General features: G+C 44.5%; 1 protein-coding gene across 1 annotated transcript in view; it reads right to left on the reverse strand.

Moving 5' to 3' along the window:
• The window catches only part of AKAP12 (A-kinase anchoring protein 12), a 102502-nt gene extending 85546 nt beyond the window's left edge, over nt 1-16956 (reverse strand). Inside the window, exon 1 of the mRNA XM_082633437.1 lies at nt 16621-16956. Coding sequence (XP_082489563.1) covers nt 16621-16788 — 168 coding nt within the window. The 5' untranslated portion in view covers nt 16789-16956. The remainder of the gene's footprint in view (nt 1-16620) is intronic.
• Between the last annotated feature and the right edge of the window lie 326 nt (nt 16957-17282).

Below are 17282 nucleotides of genomic sequence, written 5' to 3' on the forward strand. Positions count from 1 at the left end.
CTGATGCCTGATGATCTGAGGTGGAGCTGGGGCAGTGACGCTAGTGCTGGGGAGCAGCTGCAAATACAGATCATCATTAGCCGAGAGGTGTGACTGCACAGAGACCATAATCAATCGATTGCTTGCAGACTCGTATCAAAACCCTATCAGTGGACTTCCCTTGTGGCACAGTGGTTAAGAATCCATCTGCCAATGCAAGGGACACCAGTTCAATCCCTGGTCCGGGAAGATCCCACATACCACAGAGCAACTAAGCCCGTGCGCCACAACTACTGAGCCTGCGCTCTAGAGCCCGTGAGCAATAACTACGGAAGCCCGTGTGCCTAGAGCCTGTGCTCCGCAACAAGAGAAGCCACCGCGATGAGAAGCCCGCGCACGACAACAAAGAGTAGCCCCCGCTCGCCGCACCTAGAGAAAGCCCGCGTGCAACAACAAAGACCCAACGCAGCCAAAAATAAATTAATAAATTAATTTTAAAAAAAGAAAGAAAAAACAACCCTATCAGTGAGTGGCAAGTGAAAACAAGCTCAGGGCTCCCGCTGATTCTGCATTATGGTGAGTTGTATAATTATTTCATTATACATCACAGTGTAATAATAATAGATATAAAGTGCACAGTAAATGTAATATGCTTGAATCATCCCCAAACCATCCCCCTCTGCTGAGTCCGTGCAAAAACTGTCTTCCATGAAACTGGTCCCTGGGGCAAAAAAGGTTGGGGACCGCTGTTTTATGCGAAGAGGAGGCAGGCAAAGGGGACAGAAGAGAACACTGTTCTTGAGGTAAACTTATCCAGTACATAGATGCATATGTGGGACTGAAACTCGGTGGATATAATTGAGTATTAAAACCCTGGGAGAGAGCTTCCCTGGTGGTGCAGTGGTTAAGAATCTGCCTGCCAATGCAAGGGACACGGGTTCGAGCCCTGGTCCGGGAAGATCCCACATGCGGTGGAGCAACTAAGCCCGTGTGCCACAACTACTGAGCCCGCGCACCACAACTACAACTACTGAAGCCCACGTGCCACAAGTACTGAAGCCTATGCACCGGAACAAGAGGAGCCACGGTGGGCTTCCGTGGTGGCGCAGTGGTTGAGAGTCCGCCTGCCGATGCAGGGGACGCGGGTTCGTGCCCCGGTCCGGGAAGATCCCACATGCTGCGGAGCGGCTGGGCCCGTGAGCCATGGCCGCTGAGTCTGCGCGTCCGGAGCGTGTGCTGCGCGATGGGAGAGGCCACAGCAGTGAGAGGCCCGCGTACCGCAAAAAAATAAATAAATAAATAAAAGAGGAGCCACCGTAATGAGAAGCCTGTGCACCACAATGAAGAGGAGTCCCCGCTTGCCGCAACTAGAGAAAGCCCCCGTGCAGCAACGAAGACCCAACACAGCCAAAAATAAATAAATAAATTAATTTTTTTAAAAAGAGAGAGAGAAAAGAATCAAAATAAAATTAAATATTTAAAAAAACAAAACAAAACAAAACAAAAACCCTGGGAGAGCACAGTATCCCCGAAGGACAAAGCCTTGATCTGGGCTGGCAAATCAGCTGGGGGATGATCCTTAGAGAGGAAATGGAATGGGGTTTACACGGGTACAGTAAGATGGATGATGTACTGGGAGGTCAGGAGGGCAGAGCAAAATAGGAAGGGAGAAAACGGTGATTGTAGGTGCCTGGCATTCAGTTAGACCCAAATGAAAGAGAGGAATGAGTGGTATCGATTCTTTAGGTCATATGACTTGCCTCCAAGCCCAAGAAGCTCTTACAGCCTGGCATCAGCTATCTCCCCTCTCAGATGGGATGGGAAGAGTGCGGACAGGGTCTGAAGTAACCGGTTGGCCCACAAAGATGAATCGTTTGCCATTTACTTGACAGCAGATCGAGTGATACATCCTAAAATACCTAGAGAGGCAGAGAGCCCTGGGATCTGAGGAGGGTCTAGTGTGTCAGAAGTTATTAGGAGCCATCTTCTCAGCATCACAGCCAAGGCCCATTTCACACTGCAGTGGTCTCATACCCAGCAGTCCCAGCCCGGGAGCTGACCAAACCGGGGGAGTGGTGGGGGGGGTGCCCTCAAGAGCTAGTGAATCCTCCCAAATATAAAATAGCTAGTGGGAAGCAGCCGCATAGCACAGGGAGATCAGCTCTGTGCTTTGTGACCACCTAGAGGGGTGGGATAGGGAGGGTGGGAGGGAGACGCAAGAGGGAAGAGATATGGGAACAGATGTATATGTATAGCTGAGTCACTTTGTTATAAAACAGAGACTAACACACCATGGTAAAGCAATTATACTCCAATAAAGATGTTAAAAAAAAAAGAACCTGCTGTATAAAAAATAAATAAATAAAATTCAAACAAAACGAAGAAAAAGAGCTAATGAATCAAAAGCTCCAAAACTATTCATTTTGTTGGCTCCCTTTTTAAATGGGGATGCTACCACTTAGCTCATAGATCTTATAAGTGACCGGTAAGATAGGAAAAAGCATGTACAAGTGCCCCCGAAACTGTTTGGTACCTGACAGATACTCAACCCGGCAAATGAGCTGACCGTCAGTGAGAGAAGGGACTATATTTTTAAATATTTCTACATGTACCTGACCCTTAAGGCTTTGGCATTAGTTCATCCCCTACAGCTTTCACCCTTATAATCAACCCAGAAACACACAGTAAAATAACTGTGTGAGGAGCCTCGGACATGGGCAGGGCACACAAAACTGGCACAGCCAGGCTCCTCTTCCACTCACAGAAAGTTCATGCTTTGTTTGAGAATAAGCACAGAAAGTTACGCTGAAGAAAAGGGTCAATGCCTGGGTATATTAAACATGTTTCTGTATGAGCTAATTTTTAAAGTAAATGCAGTATTAGTAAATGTTTACTAAGAAGCAGGAATCATTACTTAATGCCTAGATTGAGTCACTCCCACTTAAATGGCCTGAAGCAATCTTACAAGAACAGCCCTACACTGATTTTTAGGTTTTCCAAAGGTGCAACTTACTTAAAAATTTAGCTCCGTTAACAATCCTAGGATACAGTTATTTGCTTTGATTTGCTTTGATGAGACTCAAGGAAAAAAGAAATCAGTGTGCGTCTCAGCTTCTTATCCGAAGCCAAAATAAGCCAGCTGGTCAGCTCATAGCAAAGGAATCAGAAGCTTTGGGGATTTTTTCCTTCTTCATGACCATAAAAAGCAACAAATGGGTGACATTTCCCTTTACTCTTATTTGCCAGAGGAAGAATTTGCAACTCCATTCAAGAGGCTCTGTTTTGACCTTCCCCTGATCTTCGTTCAAGTTCACATACAGTTACAATACCTCCAGTATTCACTGCAGGAGCTGGAAAGGGTTTGAGGAACACAATAATTTACAGCATTTAACTCCACAGTAGTCCGATTGTCTCTGGCCCCAGAAAATCTGGTTAAGGGAACGTTTCAGGACACAATGTGGCTTGTCCCAGGATGTTCAGCTCTACGTGCAATTAATTAAGTGCCATAGAAACTGAGTCAGTAAAGTTATTGGACTCACTGCACAGTGAAAATGAAAACTAAACCTGATATGCAATTATCTGGATTATCTGAACAATGAAGTAAATCCAAAGTATATTCAATTTCTAAATTTTTAATCATCCTTATTGTTGCTCCCCGCAACCCCCCAAAATATAGCAGGAACTCTAAACATAACTTAATGAGGATGTAAAAATATGAAATATTTCATCTCAGGATAATCTGAGGCATTTCCCAATAATGTACATTTAAAAGCTGGGCTCGGGCTTCCCTGGTGGCACAGTGGTTGAGAGTCCGCCTGCCGATGCAGGGGACACGGGTTTGTGTCCTGGTCCGGGAAGATCCCACATGCCGCGGAGTGGCTGGGCCCGTGAGCCATGGCCGCTGAGCCTGCGGGTCTGGAGCCTGTGCTCTGCAATGGGAGAGGCCACAACAGTGGGAGGCCCGCGTACCGCAAAAAAAAAAAAAAAAAGCTGGGCTCTATTCCATATTTTTCCATTTTAATCTGAGAGTAAGAATCTCTCTACATATGGTTCATTTAACAATTAGATATAAAAATGCAATCATTTTTATATGAAAGAAATGAAAATCCATCCTCCTTGCTCCCCTCCTCCAAAAGAGAACAAAGTTCCTTAATATCTCAGAATTATTCTGTCTCAGATTCAAAATAGAAAGTTAAGTCCCCGCCTCCACCCTAACAGATGTAGATGTAGATCCCAATTAATTATTGGCTTCACATTGCCAATTACAATAAATGTAGAAGTCACACTCTGGTATTCAAATTCTCCACGGCAGAGCCACAAGATACCTCTCCTGGCTTCTCAATCACCACTCTCTAATTGTGCTCTCTTCACTAGCCTGGCATTTCCCAGTTGTATTTGGGTAAAGATGCATACTATATGTCTCCTTTGGGAGAAGCATAATTAATAATAACATATTAAAGGTTCTGGGACTTCCCTGGTGGTCCAGTGGTTAAGACTTTGCCTTCCAATGCAGGGGGTGTGGGTTCGATCCCTGGTCAGGGAGCTAAGATCCCACGTGCATCACGGCCAAAAAATTAAAACATAAAACAGAAGCAATATTGTAACAAATTCAATAAAGACTTTAAAAGTGGTCCACATCAAAAAAAAACCTGTAAGAAAATAACATTAAATAAAATAAAGGTTCTGGGGGCTTCCCTGGTGGCACAGTGGTTGAGGGTCCGCCTGCCAATGAAGGGGACATGGGTTCGTGCTCCGGTCCGGGAAGATCCCACATGCCGCAGAGCGGCTGGGCCCGTGAGCCATGGCCGCTGAGCCTGCGCGTCCGGAGCCTGTGCTCCGCAACGGGAGAGGCAGCAACAGTGAGAGGCCCGCATACCGCAAAAATAAAAAAATAAAAAATAAGTTAAAAAAATAAAGGTTCTGCAAAAGTCCTGCAGTTAAAAAATGAAATCTTTAACCCAATTTTTCCTAGACTATTTTTTACTCAGTATTTGTCCCAACATGATGAGGTTCTCTCTTGCCTCCTTATTTCATTATTTATTTTTATTATTTTAAAAAATTACTTAATTATTTTCTTGCCTCCTTCTCTCAAGCATCTCCACTCTTCAGCAATTCAACATAAATTCCATTTCCTCTGTCTCAGTTTGGGCTGCTATGACAAATTACCATAGACTGGACAGCCAAGACAACTAACATTTATTTCTCACAGTCCTGGAGGCTGATAGTCCAAGATGAAGGTGCAAGCTGATTTGGTTCTTAGAGTGAGTTCTCCTCCTGCTTTGGAGAGGGTATCTTTTGGGGGATGGGGAGGGCAGCAAGCTCTCTGGTGTCTCCGTGGCATGTAGGATGTGGGATCTTCCCTGACCAGGGCTCAAACCCACGTCCCCTGCATTGGCAGGCAGATTCTTAACCACTGTGCCACCAGGGAAGCCCACATCTATGGTTTTCCAGTCACTAGTCTATAGCCCTAACTCTTTTTGGTACTGGGAGTACAGGGACATGTGAATCTGTTCCTTTTAGTCCAGCCCTCCTAGAAACTAACAAGTTAATTTAGCCACCTAATTTGCCTAAGACTAAAGAACCCTGAGTAAGGAGTTAGCGGGGACCCAGCAATCATAAGGACTGCTTGAGAAAAGTTCTCTGACAAATGTAAGGCTTTAAACCATGACCTACTTCCCTGAAGTAGAACGCATTCTTCGCATTCCTCCCTGTCCTGGAGGACTGTTTATCAGGCACAGTTCCAGAAGTGACTTGAAATCTCTGTCACTGTTGCAATTCTAGATAACATTGTAGGTCCTCTTAGCTCCATTTAGGACAAAAATCTTTTCAGCATTCAAAAGACCTTAGTGTGTCTTTAATTAATAACAAAAGAACAACCAATCCGCATTTTAATTGAAGCAAAACAAATTTCCTATATTGCAAACAAAACAGACGGATCTAACACTGCCATCACATTGAATTTAAAGGAAACTTAAACTCCTGAAGGTTTAAAAAAAATCAGATATAAAATCAAATCAATTTGAGTTTTGCTCCCGGTACTGTCAAGAATTTTTTGTTTAAATTTTATACACTTTTGTCAGGATTGGAGAAAAGATCTTAATAATCAGGACTGATTTAGTAAACTTTAGTGGTGACATTTTCCACTGCTTTTCAGTAACTTACTTCATATAAAACAGAGCAGAACAAGAACAAAAATTTCCACTCAAATATTTAGATTAACATTATAGGAGTCAGGAACTCATGTCTAAATATTGGTTAAACGTGTCATTTCTGAAATAATTAAGAAAAATTCGTCATAGAGAGACTGTCTAATTTTTAGCAATTTCTTGTAGATTTCAATCCTTTCTCCACCTCCCCCATCCCACCCCAGTTGGTACTGCAGTGTATATCAATTGTAAATTCAACCACATCTAAGGTTGAACTTTGCATAGCATTCAACGTTACTGGTGTGGAATAAGACTGTTTTACATACATACCCAAGTGAAGGATAATTTCAAACAAAAGTTTCTTAAAAAGCATTATGCAAGCAGTTTGTTACCTTAGTGAAAAATTATCACCCAGAACTGAAAATGTAAAAAAAAGCTAACAACCATAACATACATCAACAATCTTGTTTTATGCATCACAACAATATGCATTTCGAAGAGTAAGGAAAACCATCAAGGATGTGATGAAGCATGGCTTCAGTAAGGGTGGTCAATATCTGAGCAAGGACAGAAAATTGATCATGAAGCAGACAAAACCCAGAGCCTTATGTAATGGCTCAATTCAGTAAGAAATCATATGCTCAGACATGAAGAAAAATAGCAAACCATAAATCGTACTGCGAACGACACACCAAAGGGCATACACTGGAGATGGAAAAAATTGCGAAGAAGAAATATCTTCTTTGAAAGTGAAGATAAACCTTCCCCAAGCCACCTAGATTCTTTGCCTACAAATGGAAGAAATGCTAGTCAACATCAGTCTCTTTCATTTTTAGGTGGACCCAGATGTGCTGGGGTAAACTAGTCACTGTTGCATGATGAAGCAGTGACCCAATGGCAGGTGGAGCCAGTGCCATCTGTTTTCTCTAGTCTTCTCCTCTATTAATATTCACTGTTGGTTCCACCTTCTCCCCAGCCACCACTCTCAGCTCCTTCGGTGTCATCATCTCTTACCCTGTGATTTTTTTTTTTTTGCGGTACGCGGGCCTCTCACTGTTGCGGCCTCTCCCGTTCCGGAACACAGGCTCCGGACGCGCAGACTCAGCGGCCATGGCTCATGGGCCCAGCTGCTCCGCGGCATGTGGGATCTTCCCGGACCAGGGCACGAACCCATGTCCCCTGCATTGGCAGGCGGACTCCCAACCACTGCGCCACCAGGGAAGCCCTATCCTGTGATATTTAATCTTTCCCTGTGCCCTCCCCCAACCCGCCACTCTGCAAGCCTGGATTGCTCCCAGTGCCGGTGATGTGGGCTCTGAGCAGATCACTACTTAGAGAAACCCTATGGATCTCATGGACGCCCTCTGTCATTCCCTAGACTCTGCTGCAAACCTCTTCTTTACATTAAAAAATAAATAAATAAATAAATAAATATCCCGGGCTTCCCTGGTGGCGCAGTGGTTGAGAGTCCGCCTGCCGATGCCGGGGACACGGGTTCGTGCCCCGGTCCGGGAAGATGCCACATGCCGCGGAGCGGCTGGGCCCGTGAGCCATGGCCGCTGAGCCTGTGCGTCCGGAGCCTGTGCTCCGCAACGGGAGAGGCCACAACAGTGAGAGGCCCGCGTATTGGGGGGGGGGGGAATCCCAATCCCAAACTGTTACTATCAAGTGATGTTCTCTCGGTTTAAGCGGTTGTTTGGCACAGTTGGTTACACAGCAATAGACAACTGAAACCGACATCCTGAGGGGAACGTCCTTGTCTACTGGAGAAACTGAGGCACTCCGTATTCCAAGTCTTGAAACCTCCGTTGTTTTTGGCTGCCCCCGTGCCGAGCCTACCCCCTGCACCCATCCCACCGCACGGGCTAATATCTGCCCCCCATGCTCCTAGGGGTGTCCTCTCTGCCGAGTGTGAGAGGGTCTGTCTCTTTGCTTTGTTTTTTATCGGAAGTCTTCACTTCACTGGCTCTCTGCCGCCTGTGCAGCTCTTACCATGACTGGCTGCAATTCTGTCGGCATCTTCCCATTATCCTCTTACAACACTCAGCTCTTTCATATGCCCTGTACCTCCTGGCCTCCCGACTAATGGCCTTTATCTGCCTGCAACACTTGCCAAGATCTTCTTTTCTTTGTACATCAGTTATCTGGACAATTCACTGAATAGACATGTACCAACTAATGGCAATTCTTCTATTGTCTGCCCAACTTATTTGAATCTTTCTTATTGAATCTTTTCCTCTAGAGGGATCCTATACCTCACCTAGATCCTGAGGTGCTCAAGGATAATGCTGTGTGTAATTTACCTCAGGAAGCATCTAGACCAGGGCCTTTCATAGGCTAAGTGGTTAGGAAATACTTGAGTGACTATTTTTAATGCATAATGTTATCACATACCAAGAAAATAAATTCACTTCTGAAGACAACACAGCCTCCCCACTTTTTTATATTTATGTGTGTATAAACTTATGATAGCCACGAGACAGGGGTGAGCCCAGAGATGTAGGATATAAAAGTATTTTAAACCAGGGGTCTGCCAGTAGAATCGATTACATTTTTAGCCACTCTCTTAATGCTTTTAACTACGTGTACAAATAAAGAGTAGGAAAAATTTTTTAAGTAAAAATAAATCAATAAACATATATGCATACGGAAACTCGAGTTTTAACCGGAGGGGCTATTTAGTCAATGGTACTGGAACAACAGGTAACCAGTATGGAAAATGAATTAAATTTCTCCCTCTAGACAGAAAATAATACATTTTAGTGGAATGGGAGCACTTTAACCTTTTTTTTTTAGCACCGAGCTCTTGGATTTCTCTCTTCTTCAATCCCCAGTTCCTGGAGTACAGGAGCCAGTAAAGAAATGTTAATGAAATCAAGTGGTGGGGAAAGCCACACAGCCCTCTTCCTCTTTTTTTTTTTAATTAAAAAAATTTTTTTTAGACAGCCCCCTCTTCTGATCTTCAGCAACTTGGTTAAGTGTTAAGATTTCTTCACGGATTTTCGGACCAGCCGAAGGCCATAAACTAAGCCATCAGCTACTGTCCACTTACCCAACACAAGTGACATTTTAAATTGATAAATGAGGGATGAGGATTAAGAGGCAATCAGGTGGGAACGAAAAGTGAACTTTGACAAGTAGCTCCTGGCTCAGAAACAATGAGAGCATTTGATTCCACACCTATTTACCTTGAAGAGCACATTCCATTAAGAAAAAGCCTCTACCAGCAGCACACTTGGTTTCAAGACAGTAGAATAGGGACTTCTCTGGAAGCGCAGTGGTTAAGAATCCGCCTGCCAATGCAGGGGACATGGGTTCGAGTCCTGGTCCGGGAAGATCCCACATGCCGTGGAGCAACTAAGCCCATGTGCCACAACTACTGGGCCCATGAGCCACAGCTACTGAAGCCCTCGCATCTAGAGCTCGTGCTCCGCAACAAGAGAAGCCACCGCAATGAGAAGCCCGCGCGCCGCAACAAAGAGTAGCCCCTGCTCGCCCCAACTAGAGAAAGCCTGCGCACAGCAACGAAGACCCAGTGCAGCCAAAAAAAAAAAAAAAAAAAATTGCAGTAGAATAAAGGAGGGAAATTATGTAGGAAATGTTTCCCTTTATTTTCTCCTCTGTTGTGGGAGGGGAAACATCTAATTCTTCTGGCATCATCTGAAACCCTCCCTCCCACCCACACAAGCACCAATGTCAATCAGTCTGTGCTGCAGTTACCTCTGAATGCCTCGCCCAAGTCTACACCCCAAACCGCTTCCTCCAGGCAATCGTGGCCTAACTAGACAAATTAGGATCCCTGATGAGCATTAAGGCTACAGAATCTCAGAGGCTGGGGTGGCCTGGGATTCTGACTGAATAATCTAGAAGGGGGCCCAGTGGTGTCTTTCAAAAGCTCCCCAGGTGACTCAACTGCACAACCAGGTTTGGGAACCACAGAAAATTTAATCTCTCCAAACTCCACAATTTGCAATGTCTGCATATGACGAACAGAAGATCTGCCAATGATTTATAGTTATCTCTCCTTCTTAAAATTTGGCTTATCTCATTTACATAACATCATGAAGAAACTGTAGGGAAGATGAAAACCTTTGAACTTGAATGAACACTTGTATTAAGAGAAGCCTAACAGTGTCTGGGAAAGACCCTGTAGTTTCCAGTGCTTTGATCACCTACATTTTCCTGGGAAAACACATTTATTCCAGTTAAGAGCCAGGCTGTCATTTGTTATGAGAACTGAGAACAGCGCCCAGGGGAGGGGACTACTGTTTTCCCAGGAGGTGGATTTCTGCCCACAATCCCTGATTCCAACATTTCATGGATCAGATGTATGAAGAAATTTCTGGCAACTGGACGATTTTAGACTGTTCCCAGAGGAGACATTTTTAAACTGATAGCTAAAGAAGTAGGTCATTGCAAAGTCAATCCAAGCAAATAAAATTAAAGACAGTTTACTAATTTGGGAAGGAAAGGGAACAATACCTTAGCCCCCTTTTTACTCTAAACTGCTTTTTCCCGATTTTGATTAATTTCTGGAGGGAAAAAGTCTTTTAAAGCTAACTAACAATAAAATAAACTATACCCTTTAATGCTCTGAAAGCCAGTCCAGTTCCTGATGGAGTGGTGCACAGAAAAAAAGCATATGGTCCATATATGTGACAGGGCACCCAACTTCATAATTAAAAATGCATCGAGGAAACTGAGGTGCCAACTGAGGTACAGATTGGCAAATACTAGAAAAATCTTCTATCCGCTGAGGCAAGGGCAAGGGAAAGTGAGCACTGCTCTCCACAGAGTAGGGATGCAAAGTGGATGAATCTCTCTGGAAAGTAAATTTAGCAAAGACTATCAAAATTTTAAATGCATGAAAATCCTGTGATCCAGCAATTCCACTTCCAGAAATATATCCTAGAGATACATTCACACACATACAAAGATGTCTGAATTAGGATATTCCCTGTGTCAATTTAATATAACAAAAGACTAGGAAAATCTATATATAAACACAGGGGGATTGGTTAAATCATTATGGTACTTCAATCCATAAATGAGAAATTTATGTAGCCAATAAGAATGAGGGTAGATCTTTATGTCCTGATATGAAAAGATATCCAAACTCTAAAGTTGCAGAGTATATGTGTTATGATCTTATTTGTTGAAAGCAAAAGATACAGCTATTCTTATTTATATACTTGCACATGCATAAAGGTTTTAAAAGAATATGCTAGAAACAACCAACACTGATTTCAAACTATTGTTAACAGTGAGTACTTTAGGGGTGGGGAAGAACACGAGGCTTTCCCTTTTCACCATACTCTACAAATTAAGGTTCTCAACCATTAACATTTTTAGAAAAATAAACATGAATGTTTAACAGAAAATGAATCCTGTTTGCTGTGACTTTAAATAAAAATCATTTTAATAAGAGTAAGCAAGTGCTTTTGATCATCTTTTTATAAAGCCTTTATTATTCAAGAATGATGATGTCAGGTCTACAGTCAGATTTAAATAAGTAAACTTAATTATTCACGATGAGAAATAAAAATGTATATATAATCAAAATTATTACAGATTAATATCTTCACCTTAATCCTCTTATTAGATGTACTAACAAGTAAGAACATAGGTATAAAACCCATACCCATTCTCTAATAAGGTGCTAACTTACAGGAAAATAGCCCAAAATCTAAACAGACAAGACAAATAATTATAATTATAGATTTTTAAAGAATTTATTGAAAATACGCTTGCTGGGCTTCCCTGGTGGCTCAGTGGTTAAGAACCCACCTGCCAATGCAAGGGACAGGGGTTCGAGCCCTGGTCCGGCAAGATCCCACATACTGTGGAGCAACTAAGCCCGAGCGCCACAACTACGGAGCCTGCGCTCTAGAGCCCACGAGCCACAACTACTGAGTCCGCATGCCACAACTACTGAAGCCCGCGTGCCTAGAGCCCGTGCTCCGCAACAAGAGAAGCCACTGCAATGAGAAGCCTGCGCACCACAACAAAGAGTAGCCCCCGCCCGCCGCAACTAGAGAAAGCCCACGTGCAGTGACGAAGACCCAATGCAGACAAAAATAAATGTAAATAGAAAAAATTTTTTAAAAAAGAAAGTAAGATTGCCTATTTACAAGATATAATGCATCTCCCTCCCAAACCCAGCTTTTTCCATATTTTTCTATTGTATTATTTTAAAATGAAACTTCTTCTAAACTATAATTTTTTAGGTTATAAGAGAACTAAGAATTGGCTTCAAGGATTTTTAGTTTTATATTTTTCATATGATAAAAGTACTGATATATTTTTCTCACAACGCTAAGTGCTGTAAATTCTAATTTCTCACTTCATGAATGACTACAGCATTAAAAATTATAGAGGCCAAGGACGAGCACCATTTAGCTGGATTTTCTTTTCATTGGTATTCCTGTAACACTGAACAGGTGTTAAAACTGGTAAAGAAAAAGAAACCATTTCTTAGTACCTTATATTTTATTTTTCTTTCTTTTTAAAAAAACATTTATTTATTTATTTGGCTGTGTAGGGTCTTAGTTGCAGTGTGTGGGCTTAGTTGCCCTGCGGCATGTGGGATCTTAGTTCTCCAACCAGGGATGGAACTCACGTCCCCTGCATTGGAAGGTGGATTCTTAACCACTGGACCACCAGGGGAGTCCCCTTTGTACCTTTTAAAACAAAACATTTTATTTCCATTTTATTAATTATCCTGTAAGATACCAACCTGGAATCATCCTTTTAATGTAGTTTAAAGCTATCCCGGCACAGAGATTAGTCAATGCACAGCAAATTCAAAGAGGACGCACATTTGGGGCCTGTTCCTCATCAAGGGAAGTATTTTAAGTGGAAATCTTCACTGATCTCACAAATCTAAGAGCTTAAAAGGCTATAATGGATTAAAGGGAAGGCACTGCAGTCCCCACAGGCTATCGGTACCCTAAACGACCATCCTCACACCCACAGCTCCAATTTCTAGACTGTGTTCTAATCAGAAAGTAGTACCTCTTATAATCTGAGGGAAATCCATATGAATACAGGTAGTCACACACAAAAAAACCCACTCTGTTAACATATAATTCTCTCGAAATCATCTTAAATTCTGGCCCTTCTAGTGTAAAACTGGTGACAATCACATTACAGCCATCTCCATTCTGATTTTGTAAACACAGGGTAAGTGGGAAACAGCACATACCTTGTGCTGGGAGAGGAATTATGAAATGCAGCTGGCCAAATCAATTGTCTGTTTTAATGCACAGAAGGTAAGGGCGTCCTTAACTTTATTAATCGGGACAGTGGATTCTTCTATTTGAATATATTTGAGTCACAGCTCTTATAACCAAATGGAACCACAGCTTGAAAGACTGACAAGGGTCCCAGTCTCCCCACCTGCCGGGGACCTAGGCCTCACACTGTTGCAACTGAGAACTGTTCCATTTCTAGCTCTGAGTCACTGAACAGAAAAGACAGAAAGGCTAATTTAGAGGATTGTGATTGTCCAGATCTAGCCCAAAGCTTGGCTCCAGAAATCAAGATTTGCCAGAGATAGGGAAGTTTGTCACTGGCCACCCCACCCTACACTGCTACCTGAGTGAAAACAGGCTTTTCATTTTTTAAAAGCAGATGACTGAGGAATACCATGAGGCTTTGCTTACCACCTGTGTTCAGGTGGTCTAATCTTCCTGCACCCTGCAGTGGCCAAAATGGCAAACTCTCAAAATTAAACCTGGAAAATAACTGATCGAGCCATTTCCCCTCAGAATTAACATACAAAGATTGTCAAAGATTGGCTGGAAGATAAGACTCCTTCCCTTTCCATTAAAATACATCACAGATAAAACCAGGACTTGTCTCAGTGCATCTAAGCGTGAGGCTTCAGTAATCAAGTTTTACCAATGGGGGAAAAAAATCTGCTAACAGCCTTTAATTAATGATCGGCATTCTACTGGGGGAGGAGGGAAGCATTAATCTAAACCTCCCCAAATGTCCACAGACCCAATCAAAAAAGCTCAAGATGTAATTCATCACTAATCCAATGTATGAAGTGGTCTCATCTGAGCCATTTGCATTTATAATGCATTTGCCTATTTGAGATTAAAGGCAATTTGAAACTGCAACGGTAACAAGCCATTCTAAAGAAACAGAAATCAGTCCCCAAATCTTAGTTTTTTGCTAGATATTCACCTGGTCTGTGAATAACCAGACTCACGTTGACTTAGTCACTATCTGATAAGTGACACAGATCATGATGATGAGAAAATCAAAGAACAAGTAGATGGGCTAAGGTATTCCCCAACTTGACAGTCTGCAATCAAAATCAGGGAACCAGAATCATCCTACCGGCCAGCCACACACGTCACACATGGGGCAACACCTGTTATGAGCCAAACCAGATACGGTCCCTGCCCTTGTGGAGCATTCAGAACAGCCAGAAGAACACAAGTCACTAAACCCACAAATATGGGAACTGCTGGAAAGAAGGGTCCGTGGTGCTATGGGAACCCAGAATGGCAGATGAGATTACTCAGAGGTCAAGAACTGGGGCTGAACAGGGCAAAGAGGGGAGGCAAAAGCTATGTGCTGAATCATCCTTAATTAGACCATCCTTTTGAAAAGACTTAGGTCTTCAAAACCTGAGTAATAAATTTTGCTAGTTGAAATGAAAAACTGCACATTTTCTAAGGATACATGTAAGTTTATTGATTTGTCTCCAAATTGATAACTGGGCCGTATGCCAAAAAGTTCAATGATATTCTGGATGTCATTCAGGTAATTTTTTAAAGGAGGTCATCTGGCTGTTTCAAGATGGTGGTGACTAAGAAAAAGGGAGGATAAGGTTATGGAAGAAAGATAAAGAGAACAGAAAGGAAGGAATATTTCAAACGAACACACTGAAGTTATTGGGAAGGGAATAAGTACCATATCTCAGTGTGAACTGTTGATAAGACCTGAAGGACTGGTAAAAGCCAAGGAAAAAAATGTTCCCCAACTGCAAGCTTTTAGCAACTACACCTTAAAATGACTTTCATTACTGGACTCTAAATACTGGTTATACAGCCATTTTGACAGTAGTTGGCATCAAAAAGTGATGTACACTAAATATTAAAACCAAACTGAGATCTCAAAAGGATAGTAATTTCTTAGGCATCTCTTAGAAAATCTGGACATTCCAGGCACAGTTGGTACTTGTGAGCACCTACAGCTCTAGGGATCCTGGCTTTTACAAGTAGTTATGTTAACGACTAGAGGTAATCTAGTTAAGAGCAGTCTCTCAGCCCAAACTAAACTAGGACAGCTAAAAGGCCAAGGCGATTAGGTCATATAATTCTGTGATTTTTACCTAGATTTCAGGGTGGTTGTTTTTTTCCCCCCCGCACTGTAAACATCCATACTTCCTGAGATAACTCCTAAAGGTCCTCGTGTACTCCGTATATCCTCAAATTCGACCCAAGGGGGTTTCTTTTTTCCTTTTAAGTATTAAATACGGTTATCCACATCTTCTATAAAAATATCACAGAAAGGGTTGGGTGAAGCCTGGCTAAAGAACATACATGCTGGAAAATAGATCTAAAAGACAACGATCTGAACAAGTCACAATCTTGGCGACTGTAGTCGCCAAGAATAAATATTTCAGCCTTGAAGACTACGACTATAAAATGCAAAATGTCTAGGAGGTTCTGCACTGCCCCCAGAGACCGGAGCAGAGGGAATGCTGGCTTACGCCTCTGACCGCATTTGAGAACTTCTAACTACTCCTCCAGTATTTGTTTATCCAACTGAGTGCAATGAACTGAGCGAAAAGGGGGACGCCGCCGTGTTTGCGAAACCTGTCATTCCTTCTGGAAATGCAGCGTCGGCTCAGATTTTCTTTGGCTCCGAGCGAGCTACACCCCAGGCTTTCTCTGCATCAGGAAGGCGGTGTCTGCTCGAGCCGCTGCCTCAGGAGGACTGGGTACCAAACCCGGGTCGCTCCAGACACAGCTGATATCACGGACGGTGCGCTGCGGGGAACCCATGGGTGGAGGGCTCGCCAGGCTGCAACACGCGTCAGGGCCCAACAGCGGGCTTTCCGCTTGGGGAGATAGGAGGGCGGGGGGCTCGACACGCTCGGCTCGGGGGTCAGTTCTCCGCGGACTCCCCCAGGCAGCTCGCCGGTATCGGGCTGGGTCGCTCACACCGGAAGAGCGTGGAGAAAGGCTCAGTTAGTGGCGGGCAGCCGGCGGGTTTTATTACTGCGGGTGGCGCAGCCGCCACCCCTGGAGCCCCACTACAAAGATGCAAGCCCCCCGCCGCGCTCGCCGCTGCTGTGGTCACGCCCCGGCGCTAAAGACCCTGAAAAGCCTAGAAAGAGGGATTCATGCTCCCGAGTTTGCAGATGGGCTGGACCGGCCGGGAAGTTATCGCAGGCGGAGATCAAGGGACCCCCCACACACACACACACCCCACCCTCCCCCTCCCCGGGGCAGGTGGCCCGGCGCGCCGGTACCTTGGTGGCGGGGTCCGCAGCGGCGATGGTCGTGTCCGCCGACGATCCGGGCGCCGCCTCCGCCGCAGAGCCTCCGCCGCTGGGCTCGGGCTCGGGCTCGGCCGGCGTCGCGCTCCCCGCCTCCGGCTGCTCCGGGCTCCTCTGTTCGGTGGAGCTCCCGGCGCCCATGGCTTGTCTGCGGTTCTCCCGCGCCCAGCAGCCGGGTTACGCCTTCCCCAAATAGCAGGGACGCGGAGAAGAGCCAGGAGCCGTGCGCCCGCGAGGTCCCAGGAGCGCCTTCCTCTCCCGTCGTCCTCCTCCGAACCCGCCCAGACAGCGAATGAAGGAGACGCGCTAGCAGCAAACTCCTTAAAAGAAAAAAAAAAAAAAAGCCACCTCTTTGCCTCCTCCTCCTCCCCCTTGTTTTTCCCTCGCTTCATCACATGAGCACAGCCCCAGACACGCCTTGCAGCAGCATCTCCTGCTAGGCTGCTAGGACCCGAGGAGCGGCCAGAGCCTCGAGCCAAGGGCCAGGCGAGCAGCCCACCCCGACCCCCGGGACGCCTCCCGTTCCTGTACGGGGACAGGAGCTGGGGGGCCACCACCCAGGGCTGCCTCCACCAAGGGGAGGGGAGGGCGAGAAAGAGGGGAGGGCAGAAAGCCCCCCGAGGAGATCGGATTCG

This window comes from Mesoplodon mirus (genome assembly GCF_964341445.2).
Source record: "Mesoplodon mirus genome assembly, chromosome: 10".
In the NCBI taxonomy this organism is placed as follows: Eukaryota; Metazoa; Chordata; class Mammalia; order Artiodactyla; family Ziphiidae; genus Mesoplodon; species Mesoplodon mirus.